Source organism: Cyprinus carpio, unplaced genomic scaffold (assembly GCF_018340385.1).
Source record: "Cyprinus carpio isolate SPL01 unplaced genomic scaffold, ASM1834038v1 S000006646, whole genome shotgun sequence".
Classification (NCBI taxonomy): Eukaryota; Metazoa; Chordata; class Actinopteri; order Cypriniformes; family Cyprinidae; genus Cyprinus; species Cyprinus carpio.
In genome coordinates, this window is record NW_024879272.1 from 247461 (window position 1) to 270000 (window position 22540).

The 22540-nt window shown below is 37.3% G+C and overlaps 1 protein-coding gene across 6 annotated transcripts in view; it reads right to left on the minus strand.

Moving 5' to 3' along the window:
- Window positions 1-5616: 5616 nt before the first annotated feature.
- Window positions 5617-22540, minus strand: part of LOC109076152 (R3H domain-containing protein 2-like) — a 33618-nt gene continuing 16694 nt past the window's right edge. For 2 of the 6 annotated variants that reach the window (XM_042755173.1, XM_042755174.1), the window contains exons 4-9: window positions 21346-21511; window positions 20993-21008; window positions 20721-20891; window positions 18489-18624; window positions 17858-17968; window positions 16534-16575 (exon numbers count right to left, since the gene is read on the minus strand). In XM_042755173.1, coding sequence (XP_042611107.1) covers window positions 18573-18624; window positions 20721-20891; window positions 20993-21008; window positions 21346-21511 — 405 coding nt within the window. In that variant the 3' untranslated portion in view covers window positions 16534-16575; window positions 17858-17968; window positions 18489-18572. Of the gene's footprint in view, window positions 6075-9649; window positions 9754-10647; window positions 10761-14885; window positions 15007-16533; window positions 16576-17857; window positions 17969-18488; window positions 18625-20720; window positions 21009-21345; window positions 21512-22540 lie in introns of those variants that run through there. The other 4 variants (XM_042755178.1, XM_042755177.1, XM_042755172.1 and 1 more) reach the window with 4 other exon arrangements.

Consider the following 22540-nt stretch of genomic DNA (forward strand, 5'->3'; position numbering starts at 1 on the left):
AAATCACAAGTTTACCAATGAAATTAAAAAGTGTTCTGGTGTGAATCAGAGAAATCTGCACAGATCAAGCAGTGTTTAAACAGCTCTAAACAAATATGTGTCCGGATTTTGATGTGAGAGAGAACAGCAGATGCACTTTTTCACTGGAGGAAGTGTTATTATGGATTCATATTTTAGTTAAAATGTCTTAATGCTGGATTTGTTTCAGCTTTTGTCTCCTCCAGATGTTAACTGATCCCAGCAACAGCTGATCCAAGTGCCTTTTTTTTTCCAGATAAGCAGATAAGCTTGTCAGATGTTAGTACAGTATATGACACTGGGCCGGTTTGAGCTATCACTGTCTCTGGGACCCACTTTGGTCCCGAAGTATAGTTGCGTGCCAGAACATTTTGTCCTGGATGGAACACTCAGCAAATAAAATCCATATCACAACGAATAACTCACCAACATAGAAGATAACTAAACACCTCTTTGACAGTGGAAGGTCTCAGTAAATCAAATCCAGAGCGCAACAAACACTTCAACATCAGAGAAGCTGGAGAAACCTTTGTTGTCCCATGGTTGGTGTTTCGGTATGCCAACAGGAAATCATTCAGGCGCTGCTGAAAGCTCCCTTGTCCTTGTGATGTCTTTAAGGTGTGTTTGATGGTTTGAACCAGTTCTACTACTGTTTTCTCAGCAGTTGTAGATTGCATAACAGCAACTTCAGGCCACTTGCTGTGGGCATCCACCACTATTACCAACATCTTTCCTTCAACCAGACCAGCAAAATCTATGTGTACACAATGCCAAGGGGTTTCTGGCCAGTCCCACGGGTGTAATGGGGCCAATCGAGGTTCGTTCCTCACTTGCTGGCAGGATGGACATGACATTGCCTTACCTTCAATGTCCCCCTTAAGACCTGGCCACCAAAAATAACTTTGTGTCATTTCCTTCATTCGCACGATACCACAATGGCCCACACAGAGCTGCTGGAGAACCGGTTTCATCAGCGATGGGGGAATGAGGACTCTTTGTCCCCAGAGAAGACATCCTGAATGAATTGACAGTTCATTCTTCCTAGACAGGTATGGCTTCATGTTGGTGATATCCTTAGAGACATGTCCATCTTTTACCATTTCCATGACTCCAGACAGAATTGGATCGTTCCCTGTGCATCTTCTGACCTGTGTTGATGTCACTGGAGCCATTGTGACTTGCTCAAAGTAGAAAATGTCTTTCTGCTTGCTCTCGGGAAATGTCACAGGTAATGGTTGCCTTGATAGACAGTCTGGATTTACATGCAGCTCTGGCTTCTGATATCTTATTTCATATGTGTGCGCTGATAACAGCAGAGCCCATCTCTGCATTCGGCTCACTGCCAGAAAGGGGATACCTGTGTGCGGCCCAAGAATGGGGGTTACAGGTCGGTGATCAGTCAGCAGTATTAACTGCCTGCCATACAGGCACAGGTTAAATTTCAGAATAACAAAAATTATTCCCAAAGCTTCTCGCTCGATTTGTGCATACTTGCACTCCAGTTTATTCAAGGTGCGCGAGGCAAATGCTGTTGGCCTCTCTTCTCCTGAAGGCACGATGTGGGAAATCACCATAAGGTGACGCATCACAGGCTAACTGTAAGGGGAGTTTTGGATTAAAGTGGGTCAGCACACCAGACTTCACCAGAGCTTTCTTGGCTTCTTGAAAGGAAGTCTCACACTGCTGTGTCCATTCCCATGACTGGTTACTACACAGAAGTTGGTGTAGAGGTTCCAGCAGTGTGGCTAAGCCATTGATCAATCAACCATATTAATTCAGAAGACCTATGATTGAGCGAAGCTGGCTGATGTTCTGTGGTGCTGGAGCCTCTAGTGCAGCCTTTACTTTTGAAGGTGCCTTGTGCAGTACATCAGCATCGATCACATGTCCAAGATATTCAACAGACTGCTTGAAAAACTCACATTTGTCTTTTCTCACTCTTAAACCATATCCCTTTAGGCGCTGGAGTGTACTATCCAGATTACTCAGATGTTCTGCTTCTGTTTTTCCTGTCACTAAGATGTCATCTAAGAAGAATTGGTCCCCCAACAGGCCACTTAACACCTGATCCATGGCTCTCTGGAACAATGAAGGGGCCGAGGTGATACCAAAAGGAAGACGCTGGTATCTGAAAAGTCTCTTGTGTGTTACAACTGTCAGTAACTCTTTAGAGCTCTCACCGACTTTCATTTGTAGGTAGGTCTATTAAAGTTAGCTTAGGTCCATTAAATAATATGAACAGACACAACTAAAGCTTATCTAATGTTTTTTTTTCTTATTTTATGTTACAGCGGAAACCAGTTCAGACCAGTTTCAAACCCACAGATGGTATGATATAAAACTCCTCAAAACCAGTTTAGAATTCATGATTGTTTTTAAAAGAAATGCTCAGTGCAAGAACTCCGACATCACTTTATGTCAGCGAGAGAAAGGCGTCTGCTGTTGGTTTACTCCATCAAACGCCTCACAGACTCAGACTTGTGTGTTTGTGGTCAGACTGGAGTTCCTGCGTCCTGCTGAAGGAAGCCTGTGTTCTCACGTCTTCAGTGCCTGTGACCGCAGATCTTCTGCATCCACACTAACAGCTTTATGTCCTTAGGAAATGAAACATTCTGATTAAAAGAGGAAGAAGAGGATGTGCACTTCTCTGTTGCCGTTCTTATTTTTATTCACAGTTTAAGGAACTGTTTGCGGTTGCGTCTGTAATTGTATTTTGTTCGATGTAATGAGGTCTCGGGTCATTATTGGCTTCAGTTTGGTGTTCAGGTTCATCAGGAGTAGAGGAGAAATGAGTCTCAGTATGTGCACACATAAAACAACTGACTTTAAACGGTTTACTGCAGTAAATCAAAACATCAGCATCACTACTCTAGTCATTAATACTAAAAAATGTAACTGTTGATTGTCAGTAAACGCATTACCATAATTTCACTGCGGTGAACGGCTGTTCTCAGACCAAATGTGAAGCAGTCGCTGCTTCCAGTGGCTTAATACTTTTGTAAATTTTAATTAGGGTGGTCAAGCAATTAACATTTTTATTCTTATTAATTATATGATGTGCCAGTTAATTATTACATTAATCGCAAATTAATCTCATATCAGTTCTGGCTGAGAAATAACCCTTCAAAAGACCATTTAGGGATCATTTACAGCACTGAAAAAGTACCAGTTGAAAGGAATGTTTTCATATAACTTTGCATGAATAATGATAATAAACTGAATATTAATATTACGGTGGCAAGTCCCTGTCACTGAATCATTCATTCAACTGATTCATTCAAACAGCTGATTCTTTATGAGTCTTTATGAATGAGTCACTGAATCATTGACTCACTCGATTCATTCAGTAAAGAATCACCGCTGTGTGTTGATCAGATGCTCAACAGTTCTGCCGTGGCTTTGAACTATTTTTATTTGCAAAATTGAGCAAAACACAATATTGTGTCTAACGTAACAATATGAACTTCTTGTTTATTTAACTGTTGTATAAATGAATGTCATGTTTGCAGTGGTGCAGATATTGGAGAGATTTTTTGCCTCATATCTTGAATTTTAGGCTCATATAACTGCATTCTGATAGACTCCATCACACATTAAATCAACAGCTTTAATCTGAATACTAATTTTTATACTATTTATAGTAATAATGTTAGGAAATATTATTAATACCTTAGGGAGCGTGATGGATTGTAGCGTGGTAGAAGACTAGTTAGGTACGCAGGAGCTAAACCATTAAGGGCCTTATAAGTAAGTAATAATATTTTGTAACTGATACGGGACTTAATAGGTAGCCAGTGCAGAGACTGTAGTATTGGGGTAATATGATCATATTTTCTTGACCTGGTAAAGACTCTAGCCGCTGCATTTAAGACTATCTGTAGCTTGTTTATTAAGGATGCAGGACAACCAGCTAGCAGTGCATTACAATAGTCCAGTCTAGAGGTCATGAATGCATGAACTAGCTTTTCTGCATCAGGAACAGGTAACATGTTACGTACCTTGTCAAGGTTTCTAAGATGGAAGAATGCTGTTTTTGTAACATGGGAAATATGATTTTCAAAAGACAAGTTACTGTCTAATATAACACCCAGATTTTTAACTAATTCATTGCTAAGGTACTGTAAGAAAGTAGAGCAAATGTACCACAATTATCAATAACTAAAATCACTACTTGAAATAAATTAACTGAAATAAAATATTTTTAAAAACTTACTAATTTTATGTCCACTAGTTACCAAGGCAACATTTCCCATTTTCAATGAAGTGTAGCTACTAAAATTAAACACACACACACACACATTAAAAAAAAAAAATAATAAAAAAAAAAATAAAGGATATAAAAACTTTTTATTTTATTTTTATTTTATAAAAATAAAATCCAACTTTATTAACAGAAATGATAATTGCATATGAATAATACTAAAACAACACTGAAATTGACATTAAAATATTTTAATAATGCAAATATTAAAAACTGCGATATATGTGAATGATTACAGAAAGCAGGCTCCATTTTCTGGTCTCAGTGCTTTCTCTGTGTTGTTATCATACTGCAGCAGTTTTTATCGGATAAGAGAGATCTCGGAGTGAAGAAGCTCTGAAATCTTCTGCTGTGACTTTTAGCTGGAAATACTGCTTTATTGCACACTTTTACAGTAGTATAACAGAAGGTCTGGACGCTGGAGGTTTTCTGATAAAACATCATACTGCTGAATAAACAGAAGCTGGACGCTGAGAGATGGAGCTCGTTCTCGGCTGAGCTATTACACGTTAATAGTCTCGCTGGCACAGAGCCAGGTCACAGCCTCAGCGGACCTCCAGAAGAAGATAAAGCTGTCCTTTATCATGGGCTCCAGCAGCTCCAGTCCCTGTGGATCAATAAGATCACCAGCAGGAGGAGGATTTGACGATACTGGAGGAGGAAACAGAGAAGAGTCCAGATGAACCGAGGGGTGTTGGGACAGACGAGGTGAACAGCAGGTTAATGCAGCAGACAAACGAGCCAATAAAAGCAGAACTGAGATGAACGACACGTGCATCAGCTGAGATCAGAGGAAGATTCATAAAGACTGATAAATGAAGAGCGTCTATATACTGTATGTGTGAAAAAACTGACTCGTGGCACAGCACACCAGCTTTTGATAAAGCAGATCATTTGATCTGAACATTTATTGATTCTCAAAGTAAACACTGAACAGCCTTTCAGACTTCCACACTGATTTCTAAAAGAAAAAATAGATTTATATATACATATATACATATATATAGAGAGAGAGAGAGAGAGAGAGAGAGAGAGAGAGAGTTTATATAAAAAAACAAGAATTGACGTGTGTGAAAAAAAGCAAATTAGTGCTGTCAAACGATTAATCACATACAACATAAAAGTTTTTGTTGGCATAAAATATGTGTGTACACTGTATATATATATAAATACACACACATGCATGTATACATTTCATTTTCCCAGTATGAATATAATATTAAAAGATATTAAAAGATACTAAAAGAAATGTATAAACATAAGAAAAAAAAAATATAAACAAAATACACATATTATTGAAATTATAAATAAATAAAAATATACACAGAAGACACATATTATGTAAACAAATTATTTTTATTGTGGATGTGATGAATCATTTGACAGATCCACAGAAAACACAACCATTCAACTTATTCAAACATGACAGTGGATCTGCTGAGGTGCGTATGTCTTCAATAAAAACAGAGAAATGAACACTAATATGCACAGAGGAAACAGAATCGACTGAATTACACCGCTGCTTTATCAGTTATGTACAAAAAGCAGGTTGTTCGTCCGACTGAAGACACCGCGACACACGGAGCGACGGATGAATAATGGAAAGAGTCCATCTGAAGTGGAACCAATGAATAAAGATAAAATATAAAGAGCAGCACAGTCCCGGCTGTATCCGGATATGTTCCAGTCAGCTCAGCTGTGTTCTGTGGAGCTGGATTCTTCTCGTCCTGTCATTGTTTTTGGAGAATGAGAGCCGGACGGATCCACACGACGGAGCTCCAGACACGGCTCGTCACTGCAGGAGACGCACAACATCACCCATCATCATCCATGACCCCTTTACACTGCACTGATGCACCTTCTGTTACATCAGCTGTGCGTCTCAAGCTTCCCTGAACCAGAAGTGTGTGCTGCAGCAACAACAACAATGTTCATTACAGCAGACCAACAACAACAATGACAACAACAATGACAAACAGCAACAACGACAGCAACAGCAGCAGCAGTGCTCCAGTGACACGAGTGCTTTAACAGCCAGAGCAGCAGATATCAAGCTGATCATATAGAAGGATATCACAATTTAAAGCGTTTGCATGTTTTTAAATAATACATGCAATAAATGAACATTTACTTATTAAAATAATATGAAATACAGAATTAGACAATTAACTGAATTTAACTTAAAATAAATCTGTAAAAAAAAAAAAAAAAAATACTATAGATTTATTCTATAATCCTATAACAACATTTTCTTCCACACACACACACACAAAAAAAAACAGAAAAAAAAGAAAAAGCAAATAAACACTTTAACCAACAAATTGGACTTGGTGGTATATTTAATTTCACACTTCTCCACTGAATTATGATTATGACTCAAAGCAACTAACGTTATCCAGCCAATAATAATAATAATAACTAGAGATATTTAACAAACACAAGGCCAGCTTTAAAACACTCTGTTTACTACAGTATGTATAGATGAAACACTAATTATGTCAAACAATTAGACTAATGTTTATTAACCACTGAACTGCTTCCCAGGCTGAACCCGAGGAGGAGGAAGAGGCAGGATCATCATCATCATCATCATCATGAATCTGTTTCTACAGCAGCGCTGGCTGGGGGACTCTTCTCCAGCTTCAGCAGATGAGTGCAGCTCTGAGGGTCAGGAGGAACAGAGTCAGGGTCAGCGGGGTCACCTACACTGAGATCTGCAGAGGTCCGCCGGAGTCCAGACAGAGGAACAACACACTTCAGATCCATCTATATTTACACTGAGCCGTGCTGACAGAATGAGCGTCAAGGCACACTGGCTAATTTTGAGCTACGGGCAAAAAAAGGAAAAAGAATTGAAAAATTATGATTTTGGGTTATTTTGAGGTTTTCACAAACATGCGTTCATTAAGCCCTCGTCTAGCGACCCCAGAGCTCCAAATAGTGATTAAACATCTAACAGTGTCTTTTTCTGAGAGGAGTACCTTTCTCTCACACACACACAGATTTACAGCAGACTAAACATACTGAAGTATTCACACATGATCTGTTATATCTCGAGTGAAGCACTGGATGTGTGACATTATATTAGATCCGTACATTACACTGTCTTAATATACAGTCCATCTGTCTCATCAATGATGATCTAACAATAAAAGAAAAGAGGAAATCACCCATTGCTTGACTGAACCGCTTTTGTAGTTTTAATACCAATTTATTTTAATGAACACACTTAAGTGATTTTTATTTTTTACTATTAGTGTTTCTTACTTGAATGCTTCTGTTTAGATGGAAAATGAAAAAGCAGGTAAATCACTTGTTTTTTTCTTATATTTGTCTCGTTTTTGCATCACTTCTTATAACAACAAAGATAAAATAAAGAATAGCTATATTGTGATTATTAATGTGGTAATTATTATTAAGAAAAGAAGTGGGGAAAGATGTATTGTTGCTGGTGGTTTTGCCGGGAAACATTCAGAAAACTGTACTTCAGCTTTTCTCTGGACTTTGCTGACTCCATCGACTTCAAACAGCTGCAGCTCAGTCATTTCTCATCTGATTCCAACATTACAACTTCTAATAGAGAATGTGAAATAAAAATAACTAATTTTTGAAAATGTAATTCCTCCAGTGAAAAAGTGTTCTGGTGTGAATCAGGAGAGAAATCTGCACAGATCAAGCAGTGTTTAAACAGCTCTAAACAAATATGTGTCTGGATTCTGATGTGATAGAGAACAGCAGATGCACTTTTTCACTGGAGGAAGTGTTTGATTATGGATTATAGACTCTATGTATTTGAGTTAAAAACATCTTAATGCTGGATGGTGTTTCATCTTTTGTCTTCTCCAGATGTTAACTGATGGACTGGAGTGCTGTGGATTACTTGTGGATTATTGTGATGTATTTATCAGCTGTTTGGACTCTCATTCTGACGGCACCCATTCACTGCAGAGCATCAATTGCTGAGACACTGATGCAGTGCTACATTTCTACAAACCTGATGAAGACACAAACTCAGATAACAAAAATAGCTGTTTCAAGCAATCTACCTCAGAACATGACAATTTTAGTAACACGCTGCATTTATCTGCACACGCATGTTTCCCGTGCATCTTTTTTGGTTTTGGAGGTTATCCCAACTCCAGATTTCCTTTGATTATATCCTTGTCTTCATTAACCAGCTGCTGCTCTTGTGTTCCTGTTCTTGGTTCTCTTTTACATTTGCATGTCTTTATCAGTCATGATTATTCCTCTCTCTTAATTAAAAGGCTGTTTATATGCATATTCACTAATTGTTTACAAGAAGCACACATGTAAGAGACTGACAATTAGCTGAACATATGCTTGTTTAATTTAGTCAGTCTTGGTCTGCATTTTAAAATCTTCAATCTTTATACATTTTATTTTTAAACCTTTATCTGAACATGTCAACATAATATCGTGCTCTGTGGTATTTCTCTGAATGAATCTCTGAAAGAGACTATCAGCCAATCACTGTGTGCAGAGTTAATAAGCATGATGACATCATTTATAGCAACAAGTTCAGCCCCGCCCCCTTCATGAATCAAAACTATAGACATATAAAAACCAAAATTACTTAAACACTGACTAAAACTAAAATATATATATATTTTAAAAATATTAATTAAATATAAAACCTATAATAGTATCTCAAATGATACTAAAATAAGACTGAATTGATCTGAATAATGAATAGAATTCATGATGAATTTAATAGTTATTATTATAATCACTGAAGCTGATTGAAAACAATCTGTATTGTATAAAGCACTATAATAATAAAGGTGACGACTTGATTACAGAACAGCTAAACATAAGTTCACAAATAAATTATACATGAAATATGACATTGGTGGTAACATTTATTTTAAAGCGTCCTTGTTACACGTTACATGTACTTACTATTATAATTACTATTAATTATGGATAATGACACGCAAGTAACCCTCTAAACATACAGTAAGTACATAGAGTTAATTAATATTACTCAGTACTTAAATGTTTAATTACTCTGTAACAAGAAAACTTTAAAATAAATTTGTCACTGCGTTCTTTTGGAATAAATGCTTATAAAGCACTACCTTGAGAAATATACTTTGGTTTAATAAATAGAAGATTCATTATGTTGTTAATGTAAAAGCAGAATTAGTTTAAGTAATTTTAAATTAACTGAACTTTAAAAATGTGTCATTATTAAGTGAATTTCTCACAAAACAGTAAGACTTTGCCTCCTCATGTCTGATCATGAAGAAAATAAACCAGCTGATGCAGTATTTGTTTGATGTATTAAAACTGCGATACGGATCACACCCCGTCTGAAAGCAGTGCAGAGGAAGATCGTGTGGGCTGTACCTGAGCACTGCTGCGCGGGAATCTGTTGCGAGCCGCAGGGAGCCGTGGTGCGGTGGAACAGCATCTGCTCCGCTCCTGGAGGAGGCAGGAACCCCACGGAGGAGCTGAGGAGAACAACACATGAGCCGAGCGCCCAAAACCTGCCGCATGTCCCCTACACTCAGCTCACACGAGTGTGGAGCGCTGAATTCAGTACTTTTAAAGGGACAGTTCACCCAAAATAAACGTTCAATGCCTTGATTCAACTATCAGAAAAATGAAGACACACACACAAAAAAGAAAGAAAGAAAAAGATTGAAGGGCCCTATTGTTGAAAATGTTGAAATTGCTTTAATAAGGACATGAGCTGTGTGCCGCAGCTGCTGCATGAAGGATGTGCTGCGGTCAGATCGCTCTCCTCTCGGGACCGCCGCGTTATATTAACACCGGCTGCATGTCTGTCCTCATAAATCATCTCGAGCGTGGCCTACTAAAGTCCAGTCCCCAGAGACGACCGCTCCTGACCTGTTCAGACCATGAGACGCTTTCACTTTGAGTTTATCCATCACAATATAAAATAATCACCAAAATAATAAATCAAAAAAAAATAAATAAACAAAAAAAATAAAAATCAACACTCTTCATCAAACGCACACTGTGTTTTCACTAAACAGATACCTGACACAAAACACATTCACAGACGCTCATCACGCCACTGCTTTACATCACTCATGATGTGGGTTAACTCTATTAACGATTAGCAGCTTGACATTGATAAATCATGATACAATTCCCCACGGTTAGTATTAGCACTTCATATTTCAATTATCATTAAAACCGTCCAGCATAAAGCAGAGTTTTCAGTAACAGTCTCAGGTGAGAACAGAAAAACTTGGTGAAATGATTTGTGTCAGTACTTTCTGAACATTTCCAGCACATTTGAACAATACTGATAACCGTGATAATTTTGGTCACTATACTGAAACATCTCTACTCAGCTCCCAGAATGCAGTGTTCACCTGATAAGATGGCACTGACGGATGCTGGAGCATCATGCCTTGCATCTGATTCTGCGGCGGCTGCATCATGTTCTGGTAGTTCTGCTGCTGATTTGGCATCACAGTTTGGTAACCTGAAGAAACGTACAGAAACGACTGAAAATACAACGATACGAGAACTTCAACAGCAACACGGGAAACCAAACAGAAGAAATATGACAGAAAAACCCAATAAACCATTTACTGTTCATTGACAAAACACAATCATCCTGTCAATCAATGATAAACTCGGTTTATCCTTATAATGCATTATAAATAAAATGCAGATATATAAAAACTTCTAAGAAAATGCATAGTTTTTAGTAAGTTAATGAATTTTGTGAATGCTATAAGATCCTCATTTACACATAATTCTTTTTTTTTTCACAATTATATTTGAAGAAATACAGAATCATTAAAATCAAAAAAAATTAAAAGTATTTATATTTTAATAATTAACATAAAATTAAAAAATAATAAAATGTTTGTTTATTGATGAACTACTGCAGCATGAAAAACTGATTTTCTTCATCTGAAAGTGAAAGTTTATGCAAGTAAGTAAAAATTAATTAATTTGGACTGGTTTTAAGTAATTATGAGCTATAAATTCAAAGGAATTTAATTAAATTCCATTCACTTCTATGGTGTTAATACTGTATTTCATAAATTATATGTTCTTATAAATTTCAAACAATGATAAATTTCAATGAAGTAACTGACAAAAGCATAAATATATTTTGCATCAGTTTTTTTTATTCATGTATGATTTGAAATTTCTAAGAATTTCCCTTTTATTCTCTTAATTTATTACTTAATAAAAAGTTAGTAAATGCAGTAATAACTGGTTACATTAAAAATAAAATCACATACACTTTAAAAAAGTCATTTATGGTTTTAGTCGGAAAATATTAATTTATGACTGTTTTATAAAATTATGATTCTTCAGGTCCAAACGGAGCAGAAATGTGAAAATAGTACACAAATTATGAATGCATTCTGAGAGTTATTCAAACATAACAAGTGTCTGTAATCTCAAACCTTTGAATTCAGATTCATGTCATGGCAGAACAAGCTAATGATACCCTTACTAGCTAAACGCTCTAAATCCCTGGTGATTTCAGCAAACAAGCAGCGTTAAATAGCCTCTCATTATCCGAACACACGCGCTCCCAAAATGACAATAGCTTTTATAATGGCTGCGACGTCACGTCTTTGAAAGCTTCTGCGTGTCAGCGTACGAGCAGGCATTAATTTACACGTGCGGCCCGTTATGAGCAGGGTAATCTGCATTGGTGTCAAGGTTATCGGGGAGCGTGTGACCTCCTCTCCGCGGAGCGGCCGTTTCAATTTCTGCTGGCTTTTGGCCAAAGGGACGCAATCAATTTAGCCCAGATGAGAGCAGAAGTGGGACAAAGGAAACGGACGACCCGCGGCGAGGAGACGGAGAATGCACACTATTTTTATCTCTGTTCTCTCACCTCCACTGAGGAGCAGAGCATGATGGGAACATTACATTAAACACTCCGGCTGAGCTTGCAGGTAGAGAACAGGGGGAAAGTTTTCACTGGATTTTCCCATCAAGAGCATCTGAAGGGTTTCCTTTCCGGGGCACACATCATCATTCCATCTCTACGCACAGCATTCAGACATTATTCCAACATGCTCCTTCAAGATGCAAATGAAATGTACAACTAGACACAGGTTATTCACATCAGTGTATTTTTATTAGAGATAAGTTCTCGTTACATTAAACGCAACAGAAATCAGATTTGGAAATTTTGAACATTAAGACTTTTAAATGATCAAAAATACAGTAAAACAATAATATTCGAGACTTTGGAAATTTTGAACATTAAGACTTTTTAATGTTTTTAAAAGTCTCAAAATAAAAACAAAATAAAACAAAAAAAAAATAAAATAAAATTAATAATATTCTAATATAAATAATATATATATATTTTTTTTTTTTGGTGGATGACACTACCATTCAAAAGTTTGGGGTCAAAGATTTAAAAAATAAAATATATATTAAATTGATCAAAAGTGATAGTAAAGACATTTATAATGTTGCAAAAGATTCCTATTTCAAATATTTTTTTCATCAAGGACGCATTAAATTGATCAAAAGTGATAGTAAAGACATTTATGTTGCAAAAGATTTCTATTTCAAATAAATGCTGTTTTTTTTAAACTTTCTGTTCATCTGTGAATCCTGAAAAATAAAATGAATCACAGTTTCCACAAAAATATTGTGCAGCACAACTGTGTTCAACATTGATAATAATCAGAAATGTTTCTTGAGCAGCAGATCATCATATTAGAATGATTTCTGAAGATCATGTGACACTGAAGACTGGAGTAATGATGCTGAAAATACAGCTGCACACCACAGAAATAAATTACAGTTTAACAGAGATTCACATAGAAAACATATTTTACATTCTAATAATCACAATTTTGCAGTATTTTTTTTTAAATTAAAAATAAACGCAGCCTTGGTGAACAGAAGATACTTCTTTAAAAAACATTTAAATAAGTACTAAAGACATACAGCAATAGTAACCAACCCAAGAAAGAGAAGCGTGTTCAGGGTTTATTCTCAGAGCACAGACACTGAAGGTTTAATGTTGTGTGATCCTGCAGAGACGAGTGTTGGAGGAGGAGTGAGGGGCTGGAAAAGAGACCGGTTCACTGTGAGAATCGTAGGGCGTCTCAGACAGTGCCTCGGCCCCGAATCCAGCCGCTCCGACAGCCCGAACGCTCCCAGCAGCATCGTGAAAAACTTCTCCGACTCAATCCAGTCAAACATCTGTCGCACACAAGACAACAGTACAGCTAAAACAAAACCTGTATTGTGTGTGTTAAAGCCCCAAACGCCTGCGTCGCTGTAATTAGCTCCGGGCTGCGATCTCCTGCGACAATCACTGTTTTTTTTTTTTTTTTTTTTTTTTGCACGCATGTGTGTGTGTGTGTACGCAGCACAGGAGACAACAACCAAACAACAAATACACAAAGAATGTGGATCAGAGGGAAGCGGAGGCAGCGCTGGATGAGAACGTGTTGTGCTGAGATCAGTGCTTCATACAGGCCTGTGCTAAAGTCACATCAGATGCCTGACAGAAACAACTGCTTTAAAATGCTTGATCCTGTCTTTTGCTTCAGTGAGCCAGGAGGAGACATCCGATCTAGAGTCTCAAACACCCCTGCTGCAGATCTTGCAGTAATCCAGTGAGATATGGGTTAGAACCAGGAGAAGGTCAGATCTCACCATCCAGTTCATCTGGGACAGAAACTACTGAGACTAAAGCCCAGATACACAGAAGAACTGGGGAAATGTCATTTTTTTACTTCAGTGAAATGAATGTACTATATTTTAGTTTGATTCAATATTTTGTATTTTTAGTGGCGTTTATAGTACTAAATTATATTTATGTAATTGTTATGATCTATTTATTACCTGTTAACATTGTCACATTTTGAACATCAACCTGAAAATTGAATTTCCAGTTTAAACTGTCATACATCTTAAATGTTTTGAAGCACAGACTTAAGTTTGGTCTCTACACTTAGAAGACAATTCCCAAAAAATTCCAAAAAAATTTTAAAAAGTAAAACAAAAATTTAAACAATATTTTTTTTTTTTATTAAGATTTTATGAAGATCAAGTTTATTATTATGAAAAATGCACACAAATTATATTTTAATATTTTATATAAAATATATATAATTTCAAAAGCATGTTTTACCCTAAAACTGCAAGAAAATCAAAGCTATAAATCTTAACTAGTTATGTTCCGAATTTGAGGTTGATATCACAAAACATGAGGTTTCAGTCAGATTTAGTTTGGCCGCAGTACCAAACACTTCCACTAGGAAATAAAAATAAATTAAATTAATTTCCAATGTGCTCATCTAATGTTTTTAAATAAAAAAAGTACTCTTTGTTTTTCTGTCTTTTATATTAAACTACACATATTGTACATACATGATGTGGTTTTGTTCTAATTGTTTAAGCAACTTAATTATATATGGTTTATAAACATTTATAAAAATAAAAGTGCATTAGTACCCTCTTGTGGCCTCAGGTGAGAAGCCAAAAGCTTTCCTCCCCCTACCTGAAATTATGCTTTTTAAATTCGAATAAAATGTGAATACTGATGATATTTAAGTACAAAATTCGAATGTAGTTTTTCAGCTACCTAGTGTGTGCAGTGATGTACCTGGTTGCTGCAGGGGTGCGGGAGGAATCTGACTCTGAGCGCTGTATGGCACTGGACCCATGCGCAGGTACGGCTGTCCAGACACCGGGAACTGGCTGGACGAAGAGTAACACACCGGCATCTGTGACAGAAACAACACACAGTGAACTCCAGTGATACACAACACCTACAACCACTGAACTCATCACAGCTGCAACGACAGATTTCTGGGCCCGTCCCAATACACGGTCCTGGCCACTTGAGGTCTGAATAACATTCTGAGCTCTAACAGCAAAGCACATTATGCACACTAAACACACTATCTATAACAGTGCTTTGGAGCCGTTTATAAAGCTAAGCTTGTCTCATCATTCATCATATTCAGAAACACATGTGCCAGAAATTGTGCAATGTTGAGGAAAACTTTTCACTGAAGGTTAAACTAAATAATTTGGTAGCAAAATTGGGTGCAAAAACTGCTGCACATTGCATTGGTGCAGAAGGAAGTATGTGTATTTTGTAAAATTTATGCAACTGCTTGTAAAAGCTAATTAGAAGCACTACAGATCATGACATACTCATAGATAGATTACAAAACTATACAGGTATCCAAGGGCAGGCTTTAAGATGGTTTAGATCCTACCTGTCCGATCGCTACCACTTTGTTTATCTAAATGGGGGAGTCATCTCATTTATCACCAGTAAAATATGAAGTGCCACAAGGATCTGTCCCAGGTCCTCTGCTATTTTCAATATACATGTTGCCCCTTGGTAATATCATTATAAAATACGGGATTAGTTTCCACTGTTATGCTGATGATACTCAACTATATATCTCAACAAGACCAGGTGAAACTTCTAAATTATCTAAGCTAACAGAGTGTGTAAAAGTGTAAAAGATTGGATGACCAATAATTTTCTCCTATTAAATTCAGATAAGACAGAGATATTACTTATTGGACCAGAAAACATCACACAGAATTTTGTAGATAACAATCTGCAACTAGACGGATGTGCTGTTACTTCCTCTACAGTGAAGAAAAAAAAAAAATTGGTGTTATATTAGACAGCAACTTGTCTTTTGAAAATCATATTTCCCATGTTACAAACATTACTTACTTATAAGGCCCTTAATGGCTGAGCTCCTGCGTACCTAACTAGTCTTCTACCACGCTACAACCCATCACGCTCCCTAAGGTCACAAAACGCTCATAGGACTTTTGATAGTACCTAGGATAGCAAAGTCCACTAAAGGACGTAGAGCTTTTTCGCATTTGGCTCCCAAACTCTGGAATAGCCTTCCTGATAATGTTCGGGGTTCAGACACACTTCCTCTGTTTAAATCTAGATTAAAAACACACCTCTTTGCCAAGCATTCAAATAATGCATCTCATAATTTTGGACTGCAGTTATATCTGATCAAAATGCGCATTATTATTCTTTAGCTTGGGTTAAAACTAATTAATTTTACTTGGCTGGAACAGCAGCTACGCTAATTATGTCTCTATTTGTTTCTCTGTTTCTGCTGGATTTACATCCCGTGGTAACTAGGATTTACACAAGCTCCAGTCTGGATCCAGAACACCTGAGAAGAGATGATGCCAACCCCTCAGAGGACCTCAGATGATGCTAACCCAGAGACAACATACAGAACTACTGCTGGCCTGCTGGACCAGCATCATGTGACCAACGGAGCGCTCAGATTCTCCTGCTGACAGAAGAGTTCACACCAGACGTCTGAACAGATGAACTAACTAACTAACTAACTAACTAACTAACTAACACACGTCACTAGCTAGAAGGGTGACTCCCAAAGCAATGTGCAGTGAGATGACCTGCTGTAACTATCGGTCTGTATGGATTATATTAGAAATGGGAAGAGACGACACGCTTTTCTATTTATAGAATATTAATTCCAGCATCTGCTCCCGCATTAATTATTCAAAGCCTCTCCCACTCTTTTAATTAGCCATTAAGGGATGTTTACTGCTGAGGGAGGTCAAGAAAAAGAGGTCATCAGAGCACATGATGTGCGTCCTGACGCCATACCAGCATCTATTTTGAAATAAACAAAAAGAAAAAACAAATTAGTAATGAGAAAAAAACAAAAAATTTTGTAAGAAACAAATAGTAACAACACAGTAGTAATGAGAAAAAAACAAAAAACAATTGACAACCAACTCACATCAATATAACAAACATAAGCAGTTAAAAAAAATTCTAGTGCTGTCAAATGATTAATCGTGATTAATCACATCCAAAATATATATTTTTTCAAATTAAAAGTTTACATAATATGCATGCATTTACATATTAAATATATTTATATAGAAATTATATGAATATAAATACAACACATAATAATAATAATAATTTATAATCAAATTTTTTTACATTTAAATAAATATTTTAAAAAAATACAAATTAAAAAAGAAAAAAAATTAATCTCAAATAATAAACAAAAAACTATTTTGGATGTGATTAATCACAATTAATCGTTTGGCAGCACTAGCACACACTGTTTCACTAATTGGGATTTATGAATTAACGAAAAGCTAGTTAATAGTAAATCATAAAAAATATTAAATTAAAATACAAATTAAAAAAGAAAAAAATTAATCCAAAAAAGCCCCGCCTAAAAAAAAAAGTTGAGGAAAGTCTGCTTTACGGGACTCGAGCGGCAGACTTGTGCAGGGCATTGTGGGATTGACAGCAGTGAAGAACGAATGAGAAACACTCCACTACACAAATGACTCTCACACTGATCCTCGGCACAAACACAACGAACACAGAGCAGTGAGACAGGAAGTGAACAGAGCGAGACAGGAAGCAGAAAGAGAGCTGTAGCACAGTGAAGGGCTGGTCAGGAAACATTCAGAAAGATAACGTGACTCCTTAAGACTCATCCGTCCTTAAATAATGATCCGCCGATTCATGATTTATCAAGACAGGCATCAAATACTCCCATAATGCATCAGAGCCACTGAACTCACCTGTTCTGTGAGGTGATTGGTGGGCTGAGCGGCAGGAGGCGGAGCTACAGATGAGTGACACCTGGAGGCCTGTGAGGTCAGGCTGGGACTGTAGACGACAGCACTGCTGACCTGAGATCAGTCCAGAGGACAGTAGATCAGTATATATCTCACACACACACACACACACGCACACACACACACACGCACACACACGCACACATACACACGTGAGCCGTGCTGGCAGAATGAGCGTGAATGCACACAGTGAAAAAGCAAAAAGATTCACTAAAACACAAACATGAGTTCATTAAGCCCTTGTCAGGGTTACTTGCAAGTAATTAGGCATAATTTATTATCATGTAACGTGTGAGAAGGACAGCTTAAAATAAAGTGTAATTTACAGTAATTTGACTTGTTTAATAATAAAGAAAAACAGAAAAGAAATAGAAGCAATTTTATGTTTTTTCTTTCTCCGTGCTGACTTCAAAACCGAGGTACACAGCACACATTTTTGTCCAAAAACCATTTAAGTGAAGCATCACTCCCCAATATATACCTGATTGTTTATACTGCTGCAAACCCTCTCTAGCTCTAATCCACTACATTTGGCTATAAAGCATGGAGATATAAAGATGTTATAAACACCGACCTCATGATTTTCTGTAAAGCTGCTTTGAAATGAGTTTGATGTGCAGTGCTGTTCATCAGCTCACAGTGAGGAAGACCAACAGCACTAGATTACAGTGTAAGCGAGGTCAAATCTGAGAGGAAGTCTAAATATAAACCTGTAAATGATGACAAATGCAGCACATGAGACGGTCTGGTCTTACAAACACCCTCACCGAGCTCCAGAACACAGAGACCTCGACAGAAGACACAAATTTCCATTCGCAAACTCTTTAAAAGAGGTCAATAAGCAATTACAGAGCCGTGCTGCCTGCAGTGAACACATTACGAGGCGTGAGAGCAGCCGCATGCATATCTAAACACAGCTCTCCAATGAGACGCAATACTGGATCCAGACACGTAACACGGCTTCAGCACGAGGTTCTCAGCAGCACACTGGGGACGCGTTCAGACCAATAACTGCACTCTCACATGAGCACAAATCAAGACAGATTTAGCAGCGCAAAGAAAACAGATTGGCTGTATTATATTATTATGTGAGCAGAATATCTCAACAGAGATCGCTGAACTCAAACAGACATGTTTTCAGCTCTTCATCATTTTCTGTAATGCAGAGAAAGCATGATTGACATACAGTTACCATATTGATATAATAGAAAAGACCACATTACAGGAAAAGCATGGTTTTAAGAGAAAAGCTTTGATTGGGGGATTTAAGCTCTTGACATCTGGCAACCAAAACTATAAACGCTTATGGAGGCTTGTTACAGATACAAGATACTTTTTGCATTTAAGATTCACCCTGAATTCACCCGACATGTTTGTCAGCGTTTTTAATTCATTTTCTTCTATATTTGGGTCTTTCAGGGTTCAGACACAGACAAACACACACACACACACACACACACAGACACACACACACACACACACACACAGACACACAAACACACACACACACACACACACATAACCACACACACACACACACACACCACACACACACACACACACACACACACACACACACACACACACACACACACACACACACACACACACACACACACACACACAGACACACACACACACACACACACACACACACACACACACACACACACACACACACACACACAGAGAGCAAGAGCAGTCTTTCATTAGGGATCGGCAGCATACTGGAGCACCGGCGCAGTTATTAAAACACTCCAGAATATGGAAGGTCAGACAAATTTCAACAAGATGCTCAATTCAATTTCATTTCTAATTACCTCAGGGACCGACGCAACAGAAGAAGAGAATAATTGTATTAGCTGAGAATGACATGTTAATTAATTTCTGATTAGAGTCTCGCTTCATTTTGCAATTCACATGTTTCTCTCTCTACTCCCAAAGATAGGATGCTGTTCTCTCTTTGAAACTGAAAACACTAAATGTGTGCACATGTCAAAGCTCACACTGGCGCAGGACGCTCATTTATGTGAAAACCATTCAAAGAAGTCTCTTCTGCTCACCAAGGCTGCATTTATTTGATCAAAATACAGTAAAAATGTGAAATATTATTAGAATGTAAAACAGCTGTTTTCTGTATGAATCTCTGTTAAAGTGTAATGTATTTCTGTGATGCGCAGCTGTATTTTCAGCATCATTACTCCAGTCTTCAGTGTCACATGATCTTCAGAAATCATTCTAATATGATGATTTACTGCTCAAGAAACATTTCTGATTATTATCAATGTTGAACACAGTTGTGCTGCACAATATTTTTGTCACAGATGAACAGAAAGTTCAAAACAGTATTTATTTGAAATGGAAAACATTTGTAGCATTATAAATGTCTTTACTGTCACTTTTGATCAAATTAATGCAAACTTGTTGAATTTCAGTGTTTTTTTTTTACAGAGCCAACATTTTTAAATTGTAGTGTATGACATTTTCCAAAAAAAAGTAGTAATTTTTCATAATATATCAGTTTTTACTGTATTTAGATGATTTTAATGCACCCTAAATGAACAAATACTAATAAAACCCAAACCAACCCAAAACTATTGAACAAAAAATCAGAAACAATCACATATGACTTAACAAAAATTAACAAAAAAGAGACAAAAAGAGACTGAGAGTTTGATGGCATGCAGTGAGACACAGATGAGTCTCTACAGAAAACATGCTGTTATTACACACAGAGACAGACTGAGAGGAAAAGCAGAGGAAGAGTGTCAGCAATCATCACTGAATCAGTCCGTGCGTCCCTCACCTGTGTTTGAGAGGCGTCCCGCGCTCCTGCTGCTGCTGGAGCGGTCTCCGCCGGTCAGGACCGGGATGCTTCAGGTTGAGGCTGGAGCTGCTCCACGGCCGCGGCTCTGAAGACTGGGCCTCGTTCTCTGAGCTGCTTTGGAGGCTGTTCCCCGACCGACTGTCCTTCAGCCTGCACCAGGAACACCAGACAGCTTTAGAGGAACAGCTTCAACACACCTGCAAGTCATCAGACACGAAGATCTGCCGTCTCTGCTGGATGCTGTTACACACCTCGTCCTCCTGAATCCTGGAACACATGTCGCTTATTACATTTATGCATTTGACAGAAGCGTTTATCCAAAGCAGCTTGCATGTTTTCAGTTCATGCATTCGAACCCATGACCCTGGTGTTGCTAGAGACATGATCTGGTGTGAGTTACAGGAATTGTTAACACTCACATCAAACACTGTTTGCCACCCATTTACTCCCATAATGTGAGCAGAGACTTGCATTGTATTCCAGGTGCACGTTTAGTCAGTTTATGCACTGCCAGGGATTGGTGTTACTGAAGTCATAGCAGCAGTGTTAGCCGGACACTAACTCATGTGCTGACTGCACTGAATCAGATCTGGAGCACCTGTACCTGCTGATCCTGGGGTAATCGAGGAAGCACAGCCAGATCCTCGATGATAAATGAGCAGCATGCAGAACTGAAGCACATCATGACACACTGCACTGAACTCTGGGAGGAGACGGAGCTCGTGCCGCTGTACCTGGAGTCTTTCAGCGCTCGGTCCAGGTGTTTGCAGCTGAGCAACGAGACAGAATGAAGCAGTCAATCTCACTCACAGTAATGTTTGTTCATTAATCACCAGACAGACATCACACCACTGAACACTGTCTGCTCACTCATCCTGCTCTCACTGAGAGAGAGTCTGCTTCTGAACTCAGAGGCAGGAGCATTAGAAAAGAGGCTTGAAATAAAGATAGATTTAACACTAAACCAGTCCTGCGTTTTATGAAATCCTTTCAGTCAAATACGCTGGACACTGGCTAGATTAATAAAAGCAGGAGTGTCAATCAAAAGACATTATTAGGTTTACAGCCGCCATCTTCCTTCATTAAACGAGAGAACAAAGAGTGTGTCACGTCTTCAAACGTTCCTTCAGGATACACGAGAGGCTTCTGTTAATATTGCAGAACAGAAATATGATCCCTCAGGAGGAAAAACCTATTACAGAAGCCCTACTGGGGGAAATTTATTTATTTAAAAAAGGAAAATTACACCTTAAAACAGGAAAAAGTGTCTGTGTGTGTGTATATATATAAGATTTGTAATTAAATTACATTATTAAAATATATTAATATATGTATGTTTTTGATCACTGCAAACATCACTGAACTATACTTTAAAAAATATATAAAAAATATTATGTTTACACTTATGCATATACAATATACATATTTAAATATATATACAGACAGTATATATATATTTATATATGCATATATAATATAATATTTATATATATATAATGCATATGTTTACACTTATGCACACACAATATACATATTTAATATAAATATATATACAGACAGATATTTTTAAATTTGCAATAGACATTTGACATTTTAATATATATTGTATATTATGTTTATATATTTAAAATATATATATATGAAGAGTTCATTTGCAAAAACTGATTTTTAACAGTTTTAGAAAATCATGTTTTTTCATTGTGTATTTGATTGAGTATTGTGTATTAATCTCAATCAAAATGCATTTGGGTTATTTTGATTAGGTTAAAAAATAACTAAAAAATACAGCTAACTAACAC